This window comes from Euprymna scolopes, chromosome 3 (assembly GCF_053919585.1).
Source record: "Euprymna scolopes isolate OS-2025 chromosome 3, ASM5391958v1, whole genome shotgun sequence".
Classification (NCBI taxonomy): domain Eukaryota; kingdom Metazoa; phylum Mollusca; class Cephalopoda; order Sepiida; family Sepiolidae; genus Euprymna; species Euprymna scolopes.
The window spans coordinates 129276840-129300350 of record NC_136484.1 but is presented as its reverse complement, the minus strand read 5'-3'; the positions used below and the strand labels follow the sequence as shown (position 1 = coordinate 129300350).

At 35.8% G+C, this 23511-nt stretch overlaps 1 protein-coding gene and 1 pseudogene across 1 annotated transcript in view; one reads left to right on the top strand and one right to left on the bottom strand.

Moving 5' to 3' along the window:
• Positions 1 to 211: 211 nt before the first annotated feature.
• Positions 212 to 23511, bottom strand: part of LOC145259079 (ATPase ASNA1 homolog) — a 43012-nt gene continuing 19712 nt past the window's right edge. Inside the window, exons 3-8 of the mRNA XM_080116716.1 lie at positions 17599 to 17653; positions 14758 to 14851; positions 6629 to 6779; positions 3886 to 3993; positions 1967 to 2167; positions 212 to 678 (exon numbers count right to left, since the gene is read on the bottom strand). Coding sequence (XP_079972842.1) covers positions 556 to 678; positions 1967 to 2167; positions 3886 to 3993; positions 6629 to 6779; positions 14758 to 14851; positions 17599 to 17653 — 732 coding nt within the window. The 3' untranslated portion in view covers positions 212 to 555. The remainder of the gene's footprint in view (positions 679 to 1966; positions 2168 to 3885; positions 3994 to 6628; positions 6780 to 14757; positions 14852 to 17598; positions 17654 to 23511) is intronic.
• On the top strand, positions 17087 to 17205 carry LOC145265637 (5S ribosomal RNA; annotated as a pseudogene).

The following is a 23511-nucleotide window of genomic DNA, read 5'->3' as shown; positions in this document are numbered from 1 at the left end:
TTTTTTGCTCAACATACACCTCCAAAAACCCAGGCAACACCGAGCACCCAGGCTAGTCTTAAATATAATGCACCACAAAAAAAATAAAATAAAAAAAAAAGAAAAAAAAAAAAAAGAAAAAAAGAAACACAAATCAAATCTATTTCTGTTTTTTTTTTTTAAGATTTATTTTATATTTATATTAAATTTTCCTTCATTCATTTATTCATTCTTGGTTATTTTGAGGTGTTTTTATTCAAGAGAAGACATCATAAAATAGTAGTCGCAGGGGAGACAACTACTACCAGTATGGCAAGTTTCCATCCTCAAAACAAATTCATTCCAGCAATCATGGAGAGATAACAACAGAAATCGAAATAGAAAAGGCAGTGAAGTTAGACAAGGCAAAAAGTAAAGAGTACATAGATTAGAAAAGAGGAAGGGCAGGGGGGAAAGCTTTATATATATATATATATTTTTTTTTTTTAATATCTTGATAGTCACATAGTTCTGTCGGGTTAGGGGTGGGGGAAAGAGAAAACTATTCTGCGAGGAAAGTAGTTGCAACTTCTGTTGTTATCTCTTCTGATAAGGGCATACAAGATGTTTAGAGAAGTTATGCAATTTGTCCACGCCACGCACCTCGTCGTCCATGAGTGGTAACTGGGTGATATGAAAGTCTTCGTATAAATCAAGAATCTGGAAGCGAAATCAGAAAACAAGTCCTTTAGATTCTTCTGAGGTGAAGACAAAAACAAAAATTAACACACCAGCATTAATTCTTAATTCATAATGTGAATAAAGATTAACATTCAAAACCTTAAAAGCAGAACAGCTTAGATGTATTAAATTTAATGTTTTTTTTAATCTTAGTCATAGGAAAACTGCAATACATGGTACTTTCTGAATGACATTCAATTATACAAGAAAAATTATGCTTATTAAAATTTTAGTCCAGAATTCCCCCTACATAAAAGGAAACAAAAACAAAAATAAAGAAAAATCTGTGATGTATGTATGTATGATGAAACAAAAAATATCATATTCCAAAAATCACGTAAATTGATCAAATAGTTTTATTTTTATAAAGGAAATCGCTTAATGGGAATTCGTAGGCATTACACTATAAATCTTGTAAGTTTATGTTGAATTATCTCCCTTTGTTTTTTTTTTTTCTTAGATTGTTTTCAAAATGGCAGATAAGATGGTTCTTCAGTTATTCATAAAATTTGATTTGAAGCCAGATGTAACAGTTCATATGCAATTTGTTGGTTGGTTGTTTGTTTTTGTTTTATGGTATATCAACCCTTTACAGGTCATTTAATGCCGAATCCAGTGATTTTGAAGAAAAATTTTTTAATAGAATATGTTTTTTTTTTTTTTCAAGTCAGTTTCTATTAAACCTAACAGGTACTACCACTCTGGGTCAGAATGGACCTGGGAGCAATGGCAATTAAAGGGTGGCTCCACACTCCCCAAAGCCTGCAAGCTGGGGCCTCATCATCAAATATAGTTTAAGGTCATATCCAGGACCGCATATGCAGTTTGAGAGAGAGGTAGAGTAGCATATACAACAGAAGAAAGGGGGGAACGTTTTTTTTTTAAGGAGAAGGTTAGAGGATTTATCTTAAGGGCAAAACTTGGTTTAACATCTTAATTTATTTAATTCTATGCAATTTAAACAATTTTCCAAGAACAAAGATATATTTATTGCTCAAGTTTGTATAGAAATAAAACTGATTAAAAATAAATAAATATAAGACACTTTGTTATTGAATAAGGAAAATTGCTTTCAGGCGCAAATGCCAACATTTGCTCATAGGCTGGTCAAAATTTATGGCTGTTACCAGCCTGTTGGCCAGAATTTACAGACTTTTATTTTACAAATAGGTAAAAATGAATCATAGCATATAAAACCATTTAGAAGAAATTGTCTTAAAAAGGATCATCATTGCAAATATTCAAACATTTTTATAGATCAACTTACTTGGTCTATATATTTGGATTGGATTTTATGGCGTGCTTTGCACATGCTACACGTCTGTTCGTCCTTCGGTACAAACAGCAGTTGGTTTACAATGATGTTATGCGTATCGATACCATAACGAGTGAGTTCCTGAACCAAGCGTTCGGTTTCATACAAAGATAAAAACTCTGCAATACAGACGCACACAAATGTCGTCTGATCCTGAAATTAAATAAAATAAAAAGATTTAGTAAAATAAAATAATAAATAAAAATAATAGGTGCTCATTTGTTATTAGAATGAAATTCAAAAACCGAAACACTGAATTTCAAGGAAAACCAATGGTATCTACTTAATTGTCATGTCACAGTAATGAAAATATCCAAAAATTACTAAAAAGGTAGAAAATTAATTATTAATAGAAAATAGTTTTCGAAAACAATTAGCAAAAATTGAATTTTGTGAAATAAAGAAAATGGAGAGTGTGAATCGTAGCAAGGGAGGTAATTATTTTCTGAAAACTGAAATCTTAGGCCAATTTAGCAAAACTCAATTTTCTCTAATTGTCTTCGAAAACTGTTTCATAAGCTCTGTCAATCGTGAAGCAAATCAGCAGAAGAAATTCAGGATAAGACACTTCATACCTAGGACAGTAGTGACCACTAATCCGACTGAATATCTTGTGCCGTGGAAAGAACGCTTCACCAATTACAAAGGTAGAGGTGGTACAACATGTACATAGTGCTTCTATTTCAGTATGGACAACTGAGGCCATCCCTGCTAACCAAACTGAAGCAATCATCTTCCGCAAAAAATTCTTGCACAAAAAGAAGAGAGTCCAGAAACTGTTCAAATTACATGTCATGTGATCGTGAAAGCATTTGCAGTTCTTTTGAAAAGGTTTCAAAAAGCTTGTGATCTCCATACATGCCTAACCAAGAGCAACTTCAATCTTTATTGCATCCTTTAACAACCAATTGTCGTATGATTCATCGATTTTGCAGCAGCCTTAGACTCCATTGCTGGCAGATAATGTTCTTGCAAAGCTTCCGTTTCTCATTCAATGCTACTACAAGTCAGCACAAGTTTGGTATGAGGATATAGCAATTAGTCAGACTTTTAAGGTTAAGAATGAACATTTGACAGGGATGTTCACTAACTTTTCAATTGACTACATCTTTGATCATGCTCTTCAGAACTATCAGGGGGTGACAGTTGGATGGGAGGTGAGCATGTTGGACCTTGCTTACTTACGCCAATAACATTGTATTACTGGAGTCTGCACTTTGCATGAGTATGTATATTAATACATCAACAACTAAGATTCTCTCTTTCTGAGTTTGGCAACTGCTATCTCTGGATGGTGTATTGGAGGACATGGAGTCATTTGTTTACCTTGTGTCCATTATTCCATCTGGACAGAGTGCGGGTCATTCAGAATTGGAGCTGCTAGATCCACTTTTGTATGCCGCCAGTGGTTTTTCTGTGGGTGTAGTGAGATTTCAATATTGAGAAAAATCTGGTCGACTTTCATTTATGGCTGTCAAACATGGCCAATCGACGGGAGCTGGGAGTCTTTAACAATGATTGTCTCCATCGCATCTTGCATTGCTGACAAGCTGATTAAGTCTGAACTGCTGTTCTCTAACAACACCTCTATCTTTGCCAGCTGTCCTGTTGCAGCAATGTCTTTGATGGTTTTGGCATGCAATTCATCACCTCGAAGAGAAACAATTTCTCTGTATAATCTTTCCTACCTTTTTGGCTGGCAGCACAAGTGTATTAGTGAACAGATGAGGACCTGAACATCAACCGTTGTGCGATCTTGCTTAGGATTTTTGTACGTGGGCAGTCATGATAATTAATGTGGTGTGGGTAAGAGGGAAATCCGACCAGGGGGAACACTGTTGTAACAAGATATACTGAAACAAAGAACTTACAGGATTTTTAAACTGGATGTTAACATTTCTGATTGTTTCAAGCATTTCATCGAGACGTTTTGTCATTTCATCTGCATTCAAATCTTGCATTCCTAACATTCCTGCGACCTAAACGAAAAAAAAAAAAAAAAAATTGAAAAGTTCAGGTGTTAAGATTTAAGGAGGTCAGTTTTAACAAATTAAAAAAAAAAACAGTTGTAAGAAAAAAAAAAATATTCAAATCAAAAAACTGCCTTGAAATTTTTTATTTTGTTTCTGATCTTTGACAGAATAATGTTAAGGATAAAAATTGTTTAAAGTATTGAAAAGTATTCAAATTTATTATGTCTTTTTAAAAATACTATGATATACATTATTTACATATTCAATACATGAAGCGTTATCAAAATTATGATACTAAAAAATTGACAAGATTTTTTATCTAGCTCATTGTTCATTTCACTTTCAACTATTTCCCATCTCCTGCTCTTTCTATTTATCTTTTATGGATCTTTTGCTCATTATTAGGATACAAAAGTCAGTGACATGCAACAGGTGAGGCCATTTACTACTGTTGGGACGATTAATTAGAATTGTGAAAAAAAAAAAAAAAAAAATCAAAACCTTTTGAGGTATTGAAATCGGTATCAGAATCGGAAAAATTTGTGCCTATTTTCTTATGCCCAAAACGATTCTTTTAAACAAGAGCAGTGAGTTTTATTATTTTTATTCCTAGATCCTCATAAGCTAAGAACTCATCTTGCTTGGAGAGGCACACAAATCCAACTGACTCTCAAATGTCTGACTCTGACCATCTCAGACTTCCAGAGAGCCGGATCTAACTAGACTCTTCTCCATTTCCTGAAATATATGTACCTTCGGTCAAAAATTTTAAACATCTGATCTTGATATCCAGCTCCATTTGACAACCTAGAGATCGATCCACTCAAAAGGACTTATCTTCACATAATTCAGGATCATTACTTTTTTCAAATGGTGGTCTCAGCAGGAACCATGGTTTAATGAAGCACAAATTGTATTTCAAAGGAAAAACAATTTCTGAGTAGTCTAACTCACAGATATTTTCAATTTCTTCTGCCCCCCCCCATCTCATCTGCTGCAAGTCTACAATTCACATGCAACACTAAACATGCAACCTAGTGCATGTTTACACTTCAGTTGTTAACCGAAATATTGATGGTTCAAACACACACAACCTTAATTTCCTTTATAATTTACTAACTATACCTAGAAAAAAATAATGAAAACACAAAAATGTGAACTCAATAATTTTGGTAAAAATGGAGCTTTTTATTTTTCAGCTTGTATTTCAAAAAAGTTACGGATGAGTTTTAGTAATTTAAAAACTAAGTCTTCAATCAATTTATATTTTTATAAATATTCTATTTTTATAGCAAAATCTAAAATGCAATTTTTTGTGGGCATAGCTAATAAAAGCCCAGGGAAACAAACAATTAGCGTCTCTCCATTAACATGCTAATTTAAAAATAAGTACCAGAGATGCTGAATTTATCCTGAATTAGTATGTTACTGGAGAGATGCTGTTTATTTCCCTAGGCTTTCATTATACATAATTACACGTAATTAAAAAACAATAATATAGATACATTTTTATGATGTACATACTCGTCATGGAACAAAGATGTCATGTTCCAAAAATCATATAAATTGATCAAGTACAGGGTGGAACGATAAAATTGTCGCCCCCTAGAAAAAAAAAACATGATTCCATTTCTGTTTGATGAAAACCGGTTTTCTTCTTTTTTTTTTTTTTTGTTGCAGACCATTTACTAGTTGGCCAATTGTGTACAAATCCCAAGAGCGATATGAACCTTCTATCATGTCTGAAAGTGATACAATGTTCGCCGAACGAGATCAGAGATGTGCTAATGTCCTCTACCGATCCAAGTTATGACAACAAGACCATTGCCAGCACCCTCAAAATGCAAATCCAGATGGTTCTACAGTTGAGGGCACAACTCAACGAAATTTCCGGCCAGAGTGTTATGGTCTTTGATGTGGTTTCAAGTGAGGGCCACATCATGCCACCTCACATCTTTGTAATAGACTTGAAAGTTAATACCAAAGTGTACCTGGATGTGCTGAAGAAGTGTGGTAATCTGGTGTAATCATTTTTTGACCCCTTGAAAACTATTTTAACTGGCTAAAGACCCATAAAAGAATGGTCGATAAAAAATCAAATCATTTGAGACCCCTAGCGCCACTCTGTGACTTTTAGTTTTGGAAGAGATAGAGTTTGAAAATATGGAGACAGACGGACAGACATATAGCCTTTTATATATTAGATTTTAATAAACTACAGGGAAAATTGTCTTTCGGTGGATTTGAACTGACAGAGCTGACAAATATTTTGCATATTCAGTTGTTCAAAGTAAATACCATTTTAACTCCCTGTAAAATAATAATTTAAAGGATAAAAACATATTCGGAAAGATTTTAATTTCTTTTCAACCAAATTTTTTAAATTGGACAAGGATAAGCAAGAAATTGCCAGTAAAACAAATTAAGATACAACTTCATCAATGTCACATAATAATGGCTGATAGGCTAGTAAGGCACACATTCACAATTTAAATCAATTAGAAAACTAATTGATGATGGCATTCGAATGATATTAATTTCAACATTTATTTCTGTTGAATAACAGAACAAAGTAGAAAAGGAAAAAAGAAGGAAGTGAAAATAAAACTTTGTGAAGAAGACAAAAAGGTTTTAAACGTACCTGGGAGATAAAAGGATTAAAGTGGCTACGGATTCGTAGTAATTTCCCCAGACCCTTTTCAACAACACTGGGGAAGGAGAGGAGGCGTAAGGTATGCCCAGTTGGAGCCGTATCAAACACAACACAGGAGAAATTCATGCCTTTTACCAACCTAAAATTAGAAAGAGGATATACATCTGAAGAAATTTATTTCTAAAAAAAAAAAAAAAAGAGCGAGGGGGGGGACAAATATTGACAACTTAAAAATTCTGGAGGAAAAAAATATCAATTTAATTTGAGAAATGTACAATTCAATTGAAAAAGAAAGGGTATACATAAATTAATACTAAAATATGATTTAAAATACAATAATTTAAAAAAGTTTTTTTTTTAAATAAAATAAAACGGTCACAAAACTGGTTTGTCTAGCTCATGAGTTGATACAAATAGATGACAGAAAGCCATTTTCAGGGTTATTACAGAACCAGGAAAATAGCAGGAATGTTCATAAATATATTTTCAAAATACTAAATAAAACATGTGGGTGCTTGTACAGATTGACACTTATGGCAGCATTTAAAATTAAAGAAAATACCGAAATGTCTGTATGATATGCGTACTAGTCAAGGGACAAGGATGAAAAAATAAAAATAAGAAGTCACATAATTTGATCAAGCAGTTTTATTTTTATTAAAGAAAATCAAACTTTACTCTGTTTCGAATGAGGATGAAAAAAAAGCATCCTATGAATCAGTGGACAAGGGCAGACAACCCTAATGTACGTAGAAAATGTTAAAACAATCATTAATTATTTTCTCTTATTATGTTCTCTTGTAAAACATAGCCTCGTCTGTCACTTATCGGTAAAAAATGGCAAATTTGTTTTTTGTACATAAAAAAAAAAGACACTTGATTTTTGAAATATAAAATCTTCATTCTGTGACAAGAAGATACAATATAAAAATTTTTCTTCATTTTTGTTTGTCATTAGTGCCAATCTGAATAAGCACCCGAATTTGTGTTTAAAAACATGAAAATGCAAAATCATGCTTTTTTTTTTTTTGTAGACTAATAATACAAAACTAAAAATTATCTATTAAACACTTCTAGCAAATATTCAAATGAAATGGATACTCTAAAAACACCAAATACCATCAGAAGACTTTCCAGAAAACTGCTGTAACACACCATCTCTAACACCCGTTTCTTAAAATTAACACACTTAGCATAATCTTAACCATATATAAAGCCATTTAAATGAAATGTTAGACATCCAACAAACACTCCGAGCCAACATATATTCAAACTCAGGATATCAACTCACAATGATTCTTGCAAATTACATTATAAGTAAGACAGCCCTATGTAGCTACACAAATACAGCATAGTAAATACAATGCGTAAAATGCAATTAATTCTACATCAATACATATACACATCAAAGAACACACAACAATTAAGATGACATGATCTCCAAGCATATCTCATCTAACTAAAAGCCATCAAAGTAAAAATACTTGCTCCTGGAAGAAACTTGGGTTACCTTAGAATTAAAGAGTCACTATTGATAAACAAACATAACCCCACAATAAATAGCAGAGCAGAATTTAATTTACTTTGTTTTTAATATGATCACATATGACAGACAAATAATAATAAACAAATTACATATATAAACATACATACACACATGTACACTCATGAACAAAAAAAATGGGCCAAGAGCGAAAAAAAGAAGAAATCAATTTTTCAATATTTTTCCATGAATTTTTGTTAATTTTAACTGAAAATTTCTATTTTGCAGATCATTATTATTATAGCATATAATAATGAGTGAAAAAATTAATCCTAAGGTTCAAAGTCGAACGCTTGGTAAAAGGGAAATCTTGATCTGGTTGCCCTAGAGCATTTACTTTGAAGGATGACCACAGGCTTAAATTAAACGTTTTGAAGGATTGAAAGAAAACTTATGTTGACCATAGCAAAGAATTTAAAACTGGCTGGAAATTCTCTTTCTAGATATACAATATCTAGACGAATGAAAGAAATGGGATTTTCTTCTAAAAGGTGTGCAAAGAAGCCATTTTTATCTAAGAAGAACATCGATGATAGAAAGAGATTTTTTTCGTGTTATGGCAAGAAAGATACAGACTGGTTCAGGAATGTTTTCTGGTTAGATCAATCAAGATTTTGTCTTGTTAGTGATGCTCCTGAAGGGGGCAATTGAAGAACTGGAGAAAGATTTTCGCCAAGTTGAATAAAAACGACAGTTAAATACGGGAATGGAGGGGTAATGGTATGGGGAACTTTTACTGCAGCAGGAGTTGGGGAACTTATTAGATGTGAGAAGTCAATCAATGCAAAGGAATACATTCGAATATTAGAAACAGGACTGTTACCAAGTATCCAGAAGCTGGGAATATCCCAGAACATTATTTTTCAACGTGATAATGTCCCTGCACACACTGCTAAAGTCACAAGAAAATGGTTTTCTCATAATTCAATTAATGTGATATTTTGGCCAGGTCAAAGCCCCAATTTAAAACCAATTGAGAATATTTGGTCCATAATATATCGTGCATTGACTGGAAGAACTTTATCGAATAATGACAAACTGTGGGAAGCTGTGCAAAGCAAATGGAATAGCACCTTCTCTCCGCAGTGTTCCACTTTGGTTTCAAACATATCTAAAAGGATTAATCTTTTAAAGAAATCAAAAGGAAAAAAAATAAAAATAAAAAAATAAAAAATATATATATACAAAAGAGAAAGCCTCAAACCACATTATCTCCTCCTAACAAGCCCCCTTACAATCATAGTTGCTTACACTGCATGAGCTCTACTCAACCCCTTTATCCAGTAACAATGAAATAACAATGTCCCTAATCCACTTTGAGGAGTGTAACTATTTAGCAGATATAACCTCTACAAACTAACCCAATAACATTAACTAACCACGCGGGGTCGCAGAAATACCTGGATTAGAACCCAGGCGCGGAGCAAACCCTCTCAGTGGTGACGGACCCAGTAGATCTTTCCAGATCATCCGTCTAGGAGAAGGAAAACTCTGAAACTAAACCAAAGAGGAGGGAGGCCTCTTCAGTCTTGGATGACAACCTTCCTAGAGCTGGTGACTCAATCAAATTACCAGTTTGCAAACCTAAAATGCTTAAGGAGTAGATAGGTCCTGCCTATCGCCCGGCTTCCATACTCCTTCTTTGCCTATTAGTCAGGCGCAGAGATACTATCACAATGATTTGACAGAAACACCCAGTGGTAGATCTTGTTTCTTGTCTAGGGCAATGAACGCCGTTTCCCCACTCCCGACACACCCCACCCCTAAAGCTGGGCACTTGAGAATGCTTGAGTACCACATATGCCTGAGCAATTAGATTGGGTTGACCTTCCTCTGATGGGTTGAGGGTACAGGATTGATAGTTATTGGCTGCTATTTCCGACTGGTAGTACAGGTGCCCTAACTCTTTGGTAGCGCTTAGAGCGGCTGCTCCATCAACAGTTGAATAATATCGGGATGTTTTCAGTGCCATGGCGCGCATGGAAAGGGACCCTGCACTCATCCCCGGTGGGCTTTCCTGAGGCCACAGTCCTAGTTGATGGAGGGTCAGCTGATGGTCTACTTGTGATGCATGTGTGATATTCTACATAACCTCCTGTTCGGCTTCCCCTAACCCAACTGAAACTCGTTAAAAAACATGATGACAGTACAATCTAAAAATAAGCTTAAACCAGGCTTAGGGTCAAACAAATCCAACTTGCCTCCTCCCTTGAGGCTTGCATTCACAAATATCCGTGGGCTTAGAACTAATTTAGCTGATGTTGAAGCATTTCTTCTAACAAATACCCCGGATATCTTAGCACTAAGTGAGACTAACCTACACTCCTCCATCCCCTCTAACTACTTTAACATGCCTGGATATCTCCCACTCTGCCGTAAGGACTCTGACAGACATATGCACGGACTTGGAGTTTACATTCGTAATACCCTTCCCATGACTAGAGAAACAAACCTAGAAACGGATGATCAAGCCTTTATGTGCTTTAGACTAATCATGCAACACAACATTAGCTACTTTTACTTCCTCTACCGCTCTCCCTCGACCCAAGACTGCACCATAATAAACAAAGTATCTGACAGCATAGACACAGCACTCTCCTTCGACACTAGCGCCCAAGTACATGTATTTGGCGACTTTAATGTCCATCACAAAAACTGGCTTGGATTCTCTACTTACACAGATGCAGCAGGCAGCGCAACTCATAGCTTCTCTGTATCTCACTCCCTATCGCAAATTGTTACTTTTCCAACCCGCTTCCGTGATCAGGAAGAACAACACGCATCACTATTAGATCTGTTTTTGACCACAGTTCCTGATGATTGTGTAACGAAAGCCGACAGCCCACTTCGGAACGCTGATCATGCGGTGATAATGGTTGAAATCGCCCTAAACTCTAGAACCAAAACTGAAGAGCCAGTGCTCAAAACAACGAGATCTTATAAAAAGGCTGACTGGGAAGCTATCAGAGATCTTATCAGAGACGTCCCATGGGGAAATATTTTTTCTCTTCCTGCTGAACAGTGTGCAACCGAGACCACTGAATGGTTCAAAACTGCAATCGAAGCGCATGTTCCCATGCGGAAATTCTATAGCAAGCCCCACTCTCCCCAATGGTTTACTTCGACTTGCGCAACTGCCATTGCTCAAAGGCAGCATGCATTCCGCAGGTTTAATCGACATAAGTCCAGTTCAAACAGACAGAAGTACATAGAAGCTAGAAGTAACGTTAAGAAAGAAATAGCGACAGCTAAGAGGGAATTTACGGAAACCACTAAAAAACGCATCGAAGCACAAAAACTAGGAACTCGTGACTTCTGGAAAATCTACAACAGTGTAGTAAATAATGGGCAATCAACAATTCCCCCACTAACCAACAATCACGAGGTTGTCTCCTCAGCAACCGACAAGGCTAACATGCTTGCCAGTCGGTTTGCCTCAAACTCCACACTGGACCCTCTAAACCACCCCCTACCTCAATTTCCTATGCGGACAGACGCCACGCTAGACGATCTGAAAATCACCCCTGCTCAGGTGCATGCTATCATAAAAAACCTTGACACTTCCAAAGCATGTGGACCCGACCTCATCCCAGCTGTGCTATTAAAAAAGTGCTCAGCCGAAGTAGCTCCAGTTCTCTCCAAACTCTACAACAAATGCCTTAATGAATCTTGCTTTCCGAGCTGTTGGAAAACTGCTTCTGTAGTACCAGTATTCAAGAATTCTGGCGAAAGAACTGACCCATTAAATTATCGCCCTATTAGCCTTCTCCCACTTTTTGCCAAAATATTTGAGACCTTAATTAACCATGCTCTAGTCCAGCACCTTACAGATGCTAAACTTCTGACCGACCATCAATATGGATTTAGACAAGCCCGTTCCACGGCAGACATCCTCACTGTAATCTCTGAACGCATATACCATTCACTGGACAAAGCGGGAGAGGGCAGAGCGGTAGCTCTAGATATATCTAAGGCTTTTGACAGGGTATGACATGAGGGTCTCCTCAGGAAGATTAGATCTTACGGTATCACTGGTAGAATACTTAACATAATTAAATCCTTCTTAGATAAGAGAAAAATCCAGGTTGTCCTCGACGGTCGTACATCTAAACAATATGGTATAAATGCGGGAGTGCCCCAGGGATCTATCCTTGGACCTCTGCTGTTCCTGATATTCATAAATGACCTCCCCGACAAAATTGCCTCTGAGATGGGTATATATGCTGATGACACCATACTCTATAACAGGCACGACAGGAAAACAAATGAACATATATCTAAAGTAATGGCAGAAACACTAGAGGATGACCTCCAATCAGTAGTGGAATGGGGACAAAAATGGATGGTAACGTTCAATGCCACCAAGACAAAACTGGTTTCATTCAATAATTACAAGAAACCTTCTCTACCACCTATAGCAATGGCCAACGACTCTTTATCTGAGAGTACGTCTCTCAAGCTCCTTGGCCTAACGTTCACAGGAAACATGAGTTGGAACAATTACATCGAGGGCATTGCCAGGGCCGCTGCAAGGAAGGTGGGCTCTCTCTACCGTGCTAGAAAACTTCTAACACCCGAAAGTATCCTGTACCTCTATAAGGCCATGTATGGAGTATTGCTGTCATATTTGGGCCGGTGCATCGGCTACTAGTCTCTCGCTCCTTGACAGGGTTCAAAAGAGAGTCGCAAATCTGATAGGCTCTAAACTGGCATCTAAACTTCAGCCTCTGTCCCATCGTCGAAACGTTGCATCCCTCTGCCTGTTCTACAAGTATTATAATGGTTAATGCTCTGAAGAACTGCAAGCACTTGTGCCCCCACGACGTGAACACCCTCGACAGACCCGACAAGCTGCAAAATCCCACCCCCACACTGTAGAGATCCCTAGATGTAAAAGATCTTTCTATTCCAGTAGTTTCTTCCCCAGAACTGCTAGACTTTGGAATTCCATTCTAGGTCACTGCTTCCCCAACTGTACTGACATGCAGAAGTTCAAGTGCAACGTGAACCAACATCTCGCTGCCCTAATCCCTACATAGTACCCCAGTAGATGTTTCCCCTGATAGTAGCCCCCTACACCAAAGTGGCAATGTGCCTTGTTTGGGGTGAAAATGTAATAAAAAAAAAATTTTTTTAAAAAATGCAATTCCATACTAAGTATTTATTAAAGTAAATGTCTTGTTCTGTGCTATTAGTCTCGTTTAAGTTTCCTTGTTCAACTGTTCTTTGTTCAATATAGCTTTTAGTGCAATAAAATGTATAAAGTTTGTGTGGCCCATTTTTTTTGTTCACGAGTGTATATACAAGTATGTATAACATACCTGGCCCATCTTTGGTCTTGTTTTGATGGAAAGCTGCAAAGAAGATTCATCCCAAGAAACCAACAAATCTTGGGTTGTATTTCAGCAACTTTATTTCAGATGTTTCCCAATTGGCACTGGGGCATGCTGAGCAACGCTGAGCCTACATTTCTAACATTTGATAGGTGTTGGACTCACAACTTCCCCAGGTTTTCAGTGTCATTATGACCAACTGGCTTGACTGTCTGTCTTCAATAACGACCAAATTAACCAAAACTGTACATCTCTCAAAATCTATCTTCCTTTCATTACGTAGCATTAAAGATCACCTGATGTTTTTACATAATTTATAATGTTTATCTAGAAATTCTTAAATTTGTTAGCTAAAATTCTTGTTTCATAACATTCCAAAGTTATTGTAAAGAAATATTTTATTATAAAATGTCTATTTTAGCTGACATTCCATTTAGACTATGAAACACGATCATAATCGACCAGCACACCTAGTGTTGCCCTGGAACCAACAATACAACATAATTACAAAGATTTTTTCACTTATTGAAGCTTTTAACTTCAGTTATACACTGCTTAAGGTGACTTTGTATTCAGTATCACACAAAACGCAATGTCCAACTAACATTCGATGACCATAATTCATGTATTAATTGAGATACAAAGATGAATTTGGTATTTTTTTAAAACATGTTGTAGCATTATAAATGTATACCTACAAAGTCTTTTGGTATCTGGGAAAAAAAAAAAAAAAAAAAAAAGAAATTCAGTTTAAGGTACTTATTCTGAAATGAGTCTTTTTCAAACCACCAAGACAATGCTTGTATTTCAACAAAATAACTTTTTCGATTGGTGACTACTTTTGATTAGGATAGACTAATCATAGTCAAAGAATATTCCATTTTGTTTTATTTTACTTCAGTCGAAGTTCTCAGAAATCAAGGGGCCCACAACCTGGGGCTAACACTTAAACTCTATATGAGATACATAGATATTCGAATGTTCCATTAAACTTCCTTATCTCTCAAACACTGAGTTAGTAAAGAAATTGAGAACATAATTTTCCTCTCCCCAATTAATCATTTTCATATATTATATCTTTTATTTTGGTCTCTTGTTCTTACTGAATTCCAGGACAAGAATTTATCTAGTCTGGTGGAGTATCCAGCTTCATGCTATTACTTGAGGTAATATCACTTGGAGAAGGTGCACCATCAGAATCATTTCTTTTGTGTATCATAAAGTGAAAGCTTTCAACTTACTTGATGACCTCTGCAAAACTCATGGCTTCATCAATGCCAGGAAATGCTCCAAGTAGTTCTTGCATCATCGTCTTACCCATACTCATCATGTCTGCTATAAGAGACAAAAACAATGTCTAATCATACAGAGGAACAATTTATACTAAAAAAAACAAGGAAGATGAAATGTGGCATTAAAATCTTGTTTTGCTCCAGAATTTTATCCTCATCAATGTTCATACTTCAGATAACAATTTAGCAATAGAGATGAAAAAATTGTAACTGCTTAAAATATCTCTATAATACCATTCACAGAAATAACTTTGATCTAGAAAAGAATATTTAAATTTAAAAAATCTGACGGAAAATAAGTTATGGCTATTTTTGTGTCTTGCACAGTTGGATATTTTTCCCTGTGTTTTGTGATTTTTTTTTTTACACTACTTTTTAGTAAAAATGTCATATCTTTGTTAAGACAGAAGATTAAGTAATGTGATTTGCCATATGAATATACTTTTGTGCAAGGAATCAGAATATTCCCTGAAAATATCCAGAGATTTATATTTTCCAAGTAATCTGCATTACCTTAAAAATTCCAGGGATCTTTTTAAAATCAAGTTGGAGAATTCAAAATTGAATTCTAATACATTTTATGTATCAGAAACTGAAATCTAATACTAAGACTGTTTAAAAATTAATATATTGCTAGATGTCTTTGGATATAATTGTAGATTAACACCTTTTGCTATCCTAACCGTCCAATATGAAATTCTACCTTTTTTTAAGGTATTATGTGTGAACATCTGAAAAACTTGACAGAAAGAAAAAAATCCAAATATTTTATAATTTAAAATGCAGGATTAGTTTCATATGTAAAATCATCTCCTATTTCTGTGTCTTTCTAGCGTTTTAGGACAATAAAGAAAAATTGCCACTTGGTTACAGCTATGTGACTATTGTTGCTTCTACTACATCCAGTTTTAAAAGACATTCCAAACTTATGGTTGATCTTCACACATGAACTGGTTTTATATAGATTGTGAACATAAATTCTTTTCACCAAGTTGACCATATAGAGGTGCAACATGCGCCACATGAGTGAAACCTGGACATTAAAATGCAATGATTCGTCGATACAATGGCGATTATTAATTATGATCCATAAATATAATCGTTCACTGCATTCGAAAACCCTCAAACGTTTAAATTTGAAGAAGAGAAAAACATTTCTGCTTTAAAATGAAATGCACTCTCAGGTAAGTTTTATTTTTGGTTTCGTTTGAAGTTATTAGCTGGAGAGAGAACACACAAATTCATACTTTCTTCAAGAGTACAAAAGTGACCCAACAGAACTCTAACACAACGGCAAATCAAGTCAGTTCAGTGCCAATAACAATGGCAATGTGGTCACTTCCACACATAACTCAACTTGAAGCACTTGCTTGTTTAGCCACACTACAGAGATGTGATGCAGTTAAACAATGAGTACGAATCGTTACATATAAGTATTACAAAACTAATCTATATTTAATGAAAACATAGAAAGTAAAACTATTTAATTCTTGATAGATTCAGTGGAATTTTGTCAATTTATATCACTCCAGTTCCTGGTATTTTTTGCTGATTGCAATAATAATACAAGTTGATGGATGACATTGTTAGGAAATTATCTATCTTTGTGCATGTGTGAGTTTGTTCTTTATAGGCTCCAAAATGGCTGGTCCATTCTTTTTGAAATTTCACACAAAGGTACTTGATCTATTTGAAAGTGTTCCTACATAGGTTTTGTATCGGAATGCGTCTTGTAAGTATCAAAAGTCGATAGTCAAAAAATTCCAATTAAAAAAAGAGAGTATGATTTTGACCAAAGTTAACACTTTTATAAAACTTATCACAAGTACATTTGAGAAGTTTTATCGCCGCACAAGCAGAAAGGCCCAGCTTATAAAATCAGCAGCAGATTCTTTCATAAAAGGCGCATTTGAAATGTTTCTTTTTAGAGCACAATTGAACCATGATACTTGACTTTTGAAACGTTTAACTTGAATTCAAGTGATTATGTAAAAATAATCTCATATCAGCAGTTGATTCTTTGATAAGACAGAGGTGCGTTTGAAATAAATGTTTCTGTTTAGAGCACAACTAACCCATGATATTTAACTTTTATTATTTTAAACTTAAATTCAAGGCAATATCATCGCACAAGCATTTTAAACTAAGTGAAGCCATTATTTGTAAATAATAATTTTATAAAATCAACAGATTCTCAGTGCAATCTAGACTACAATGAATTGTGGACTAATTCACTGCGGAGAGGCATGTGAAGCTTCTTTCTGGTACACTGCGGGGGATATATGGCATAATCACGTTGACACACCGGTTCCCATTAGATCACCTAAGTTAAGCAACGTTGAGCCTGGTTATTACTAAAATGGGTGACCGATTTGGGAATTCCAGGCACTGTATGTCGGAGAACGTTGACACCTGCCTACAAAAATTGGAAGAAAAAAAAAAACAGTCCTTAGTAACGGGGATATACATGTGACTAGGGACCGCTTGTGAATTTCATACTCCCATGAAACTTTCTCCTTTGGAGGAAACCAGTTAAACCCGAATAGGATTAATGCCGACCAACACACTGCGGAGGGGGGGGGTCCCTAAGTAAAGCAGGCAATCAATCAATTTGATTAAAAAATGGTCAATTTCACAGATTTCGATGACAAAAGTATGGAAGGGTGGAACATTTGTTGATCCTCATTCAATTCCAGACAACATCGGGTCTTCTTGCAAGTATAATTATAATGAGATGTAGTTTAAATTATTAAACATTTATACAAGTAACGCAAGATGTTGAATAGATACCTTCTTCAAAGTATTCTTCTGGTAATTCCGATAATCCTAAGTTTGGATCAATCTCCTGAAAGAAAGAAAAAAAATAAAAACAAGTGAAAATTGAATGTTTGATTCGATTAATTTGTAAGATCGAAAATATAAACACAATAATTTTTCGACACCTTTTTGTGCTAAAACTTTTGTTCATATCAACATTGATATGTCACCACAAATGAGCCCTTTGGACTTTTTCAGATATTTTTTGCTCTCTGTATTTAAATAGCGTTGCTGATCATTATTTGCACGCTAACTTTTCAACATATTTAAAGCCAATAAGTATTTTTTACAGGCAATTTTAAATTCATGAACAATCATATTTAGAGTGACATAAGCAATCAAACGATGGAGAATGGGACACAAACGTTCATATAAAAGCATTATCTTTACAGATTTATTATTTAATTATTTAGTCATTTAATTATTTAGTTATTTAGTTATTTAATTATTTAGTTATTTAATTATTTAGCTATTTAATTATTTATCTTTTCATATTGACTTCACATTCATGTGAAGTCAACTGATCATGATGCCACCGGAGTCTCCAAAGTATGACCTGTAATCCAGATTCGGCCCACCAAGGTCTTTAATCCGACCTGCAGAGTTCTTATGCAAAGCGTGAAAAAGATTAAAAGAATGAGGTTTTGGAGCACCAGTTTCATTAAAAAGCAAAACAGCATTAAACACATCCTCTTGTATCGGTACAGTGTGTCTTTTTCTTCATCTTGGCTCTCTGTTGCCGATCCTTGTTTTCATTTGTCTTTTGTGCCTGCGCATTTCATCCAAGACAAATTTCTCTTTTTAAAAAATGGTTGGGGTATACTTAATAAAGTTGATAAACCACTGTGTAACCCCCCCGTGTGTGGCTCCTCGACATCAGATCACCGACCCCCAATGTCGTGTACCGTGAATTTTTCGTTTGACTGTTCTTCTTATGGCCGGATCGTCCATTTTCCGTTGGTGACTGTCGATGAGAACACACGCAGTTCACAAAATAGAAATATGAACAAAGGAAAAACACAAACGCCAATGTTCACATATAAATTGACTGTTGGACTTGTGAGTGTGTGTGTGTGTGTCTTCCCCTGTTCTATCGATGTTACATTTGTCTATCTGTTTCACAATCAACTCTAAATGTCACACTGTAGTCGTTATCAACTCCCATCCAACGTCTAGCGCATCTAGTTGTCAACTGTCACTGTCCAACTTCCATCCGCCCCTAGCGCATCTAGATCTCAACTGTCACTGTCCAACTTCCATCCGCTGCGATGGGCATCTAGATGTCAACTGACTGTCCCCTCTATGTTGGTATCACAGGTCGCCCACCCCACCCTGGCTACCGGAAGCTGCCATTCCCTGTTTTATCAGTAGGTTTCTATTGTTATGGTTGATTGTAGGATATTTCCGATTTCTTTGTTTATTCTAAGCTATTTCCTCTTCTTTTGTCTATCCCCCCCCCCCTCTTAGCACTTAGTGGCTCAAATCCACCCCAGGGCCACTATATAGTATCACAAATGCAATAATACATTTGTGAAAGACCACCACCTCCCGCTCCACCCTTATTATGTCAGAAATGCATCAATTACATGATTATGAATTTGATACTAACGAATAATCATAAAGTTGAAATAATTTTTGAATGTTAATTTTTTTACAGAAAATTCTGTACTGATTCAAACTTGGGAAATTTAAAAATTTTTTTTTTTTTTTTTTATTACATTTTCACCCCAAACAAGACACATTGCCACTTTGGTATAGGGGCTACTATTAGGCGCAACAACTACTGGGGTACTATGTTGGGATTTGGGCAGCAAGATGTTGGTTCACGTTACACTTAAACTTCTGCATGTCAGTACAGTTGGAGAAGCAGGGACCTGGAATGGAATTACAGAATCTAGCGGTTCTGGGAAAGAAACTACTGGAGTAGAAAGATCTTTTACATCTAGGGATCTCTACTATGTGGGGGTGGGATTTAACTGCCTGTTGGGTTTGCGGAGGGTGTCTACGTCGTGGGGGCACAAGTGTCTGCAGTTCGCCAGAGCTTTCACCATTAAAATACTTGTAGAACAGGCAGAGGGATGCAACATTTCGTTGATGGGACAGTGGCTGAAGCTAAGATACCAGTTCAGGTCCTATCAGATTGGCGAAGATGCCAGTTCAGGGCCTATCAGATTTTGAACCTTGTCTAGGAGTGAGAGACTAGTAGCAGATGCACCAGCCCAAATGTGACAGTAATACTCCATACATGGGCGAATGGTGGCCTTATAGAGGTACAGGATACTTTCGAGTGTTAGTAGTTTTCTAGCACAGTAGAGAGAGCCTACCTTCTTCACAGCGGCCCTGGCAATGCTTTCAATATAATTGTTCCAACCCATGTTTCCTGTGAACGTTAGGCCAAGCAGTTTGAAAGATGTACTCTCAGATAAAGAGTCACTGGCCATTGCTATTGGTGATAGAGAAGGTTTCTTGTAATTATTGAAGGAAACCAGTTTAGTCTTGGCAGCATTGAATGTGACCATTCATTTTTGTCCCCATTCCACTACAGACTGGAGGTCATCCTCTAGTGTTTTTGCCATTTCTTTAGATATGTGTTCATTTGTTTTCCTGTCATGCCTGTTATAGAGTATGGTGTCATCAGCATATATACCCATCTCACAGACAATTTTGTCAGGGAGGTCATTAATGAATATTAGGAACAATAGAGGTCCAAGGATAGACCCCTGAGGCACTCCCGCATTTATATCATATTGTTTAGATGTACGACCGTTGAGGACAACCTGGATTTTTCTCTTATCTAAGAAGGATTTAATTATGTTAAGTATTCTACTAGTGATACCGTATGATCTAATTTTCCTGAGGAGACCCTCATGCCATACCCTGTCAAAAGCCTTAGATATATCTAGAGCTACCGCTCTGCCCTCCCCCACTTTATATAAATAAATGGCTAATCCTGTTTTATAATTATTCATTCACTGTTTATTGGTTGATTTTTTAATTCTAAAAAGTAAGCAATATGCCCTCCACCTCAACTCCCTTCAAAAACTTTGGAGACCCTTGGTCTAGCACATGTGCAGTGTTGTCTTTAAGAAAATAGATGAAGGATTAATGTGCTTCAATCAAGAGAGTTTTAGGCAAGTGCATTTGTTTAAAGATTTTGTTGTTGTTGTTGCTAGGGTAGTGGTTAAGTGTTGAGACATTATGTTGAACAAAGATGACGGTAGTAAATCAAATTGACAAAGAATCAATACAGTCACGATCTCGAGTGTTGAGTTATTCTTAACAAAGATTAAGGTGAAGACTCAATGTAGTCACGATCTGGAGTGTTAAGTAATTCTTAATAACAAAGATGGTGGCGAAGAATCAATGCAGTCACGATTTCAAGTGTTGAGTAATTTTTAATAACGAAGATGGCGGTGAAGAAGCAATGTAGTCTGGTTCAGCCGTTTCAAGGTGGCGACTGACTTCCATCCAAAATTTGATATTTTTATAAAGAGGTCGGAGGCTTCTCACTGGTTGATTGTCCTAACGTGTAGTTATAAATAAGATTGTGCAAATCATTGGAGTCATACCCTCAATATTAACCAAAAACATTTTAACAGTAGTGATCCCATTGTTATTCTCATTGCCTCTTACGAAGAAACGCAATTTAAAAATAATTTTTCTTTTCACCTTTCGGCTGCTTGTTGTGATGAGGATTCACTTAGCAAACATCTTTCTCGCTAGTGAATGCATGCCGTTGTGAGAACAAATGCACCATTTTATTACACTTAACTTTCACCGATAAATTTTACGTCCATTAGAAATGATTTTAGAAATGACAGTTGAAATTAGCTTAAAAATAAGTTTTGAATTTTTCATGGTGATTATGACAATCCTTTTTTCATCTACAACAATTAAAAGATTTATACATTAACACTTGAAAATGATTTAAATTGGCAAATAGAAAATAATTTCTGGTTAGAATGAAAGTTTATAAGTCAATGTTGAGCATTATGATTCAGTTGTATTTTTAAAACAAAAGAGAGATAGTATTTCTTGAAGGAAACACTATTTTATGGAACATTTGTTTATAGTCTATATATCTATAAAGGTGAGAATGTGTGTGTGAGGACATATATACTCAACAAATTTTTGATCTACAAGCTTGAAATTTGGTATATAGGATATTCAGACATATGGAAAACTTTTTAATCAGTTTCCATCAGGAAAAAGGGGCTAAGGGGTCAAAATTTAAAAAATGATACTTGGGGGTCATTGGATTTTTATCTGTTTGTCAACTGTTTCAGAAGCTGCCTTAATGGTTATCGTACTTGACTCACTGTCAATTTTGATCTCAACTTGAGTATTTTTTTTTTTTTAACTTACAAGAAGTGAACCGTTTTTTTTTTTTACTCACGTTCACTCCCAACAAGGCATATCACCACTTTGACATAAGGGCTACTATTTGGGGCCATGCCTAGGAAAGATTAACAAGATATTGGTTTACGTTACATTTAACCTTCTGCATATCAGTACAGCCAGGGAAGCAGGTAGCAGGAAGAAAATTCCAAAGTCTAGCTGTTCAAGGGAAGAAACTATTAGAGTAGAAAACTTTCTGGCATTTAGGGACCTAAACAGTGAAGGGGTAAGATTTTGTTGCTAAGCGCATTCCATTAAAATATTTGTAAAACAGGCACAGAGATGCAACATTGCAGCAATGGGACAGAGGTTGGAGCTTAGTTGATAAAGTGGGACATATTAGATTGGAAACTCTTATTTTGGACCCTATCCAAGAGAGAGAGACGAGTGGTAGATGCACCAACCCAGATGTGGCAACAATACTCCATGCATGGGCGAATGGTGACCTTGTAAAGGTACAGGATACTTTCAGGTATGAGTAGTCTTCTAGCTCAATAGAGGGAACTCACCTTCTTTGCAGCAGCCTTTGCAATGTCCTCAATGTATTTGTTCCAGTTCATATTGCCCGTGAATGTTAGGCCAAGGAGTTTGAAGGAAGAATTCTCAGGGAGGATGTTATTTGTCATTGATATCGGTGGTTGGAGAGGCGTCTTGTAATTGTTGAAGGAGAGCAGCTTAGTCTTACTAGCATTAAAAGTTACCATCCATTTGCGGCCCCATTCCACTATAGTCTGGAGGTCATTTTCTAACGATTCTGCCATTGTCTTGGATTTATGTACATCTGTTATTCCCTCGTGCATATTATGGAGCATTGTATCATCAGCAAATATACCCATCTCGGATATAATATTTTCATGGAAAAGTCATTTATAAATATCAGGAATAATAATGGTTCAAGGATCGACCCAAGGCATTCCCGCATTAATGTTATGCTGCTCAGATGTATGTCTATCAATGAAAACCTGGATGGTCCTATTGTCTAAGGATCTAATTGCATTTAGTGTACGTCCAGTTATACTGTACAGTTTAATTTTCATTAGCAGCCCTTCATGCCAGATTTTGTTAAAGGCTTTGGATATGTCAAGGGCTATAGCCCTGGCTTCACCCACTTTATCCAGTACATGGTATATATGTTCAGAGATGACTGCAAATATATCTGCAGTAGAATGACATTTGCCTTTAGAAAAAAACATAATACTCGCATGCACATGTTTCAGTTTCTTTCTGTTTCTTTACTTCATTTTTTTTTTTTTTAAAGGAGTTTAACATTACATTTAATACCGGGCAACACCGGGTACATCTGCTAGTTCTTTTAAAATTTTACCAAAATGTTCAACACAAAACAACTTTTTATTCCAAACATACATACTGCCTGAAAGTGTTAGTGTCATTCAATAATTTTGATATTTAAATATTTTTTTAAGTTTTTGTTTAGCCTTAAACAAAAACTTAAAAAAATATTTAAATATCAAAAAAAAAATGAAGAAA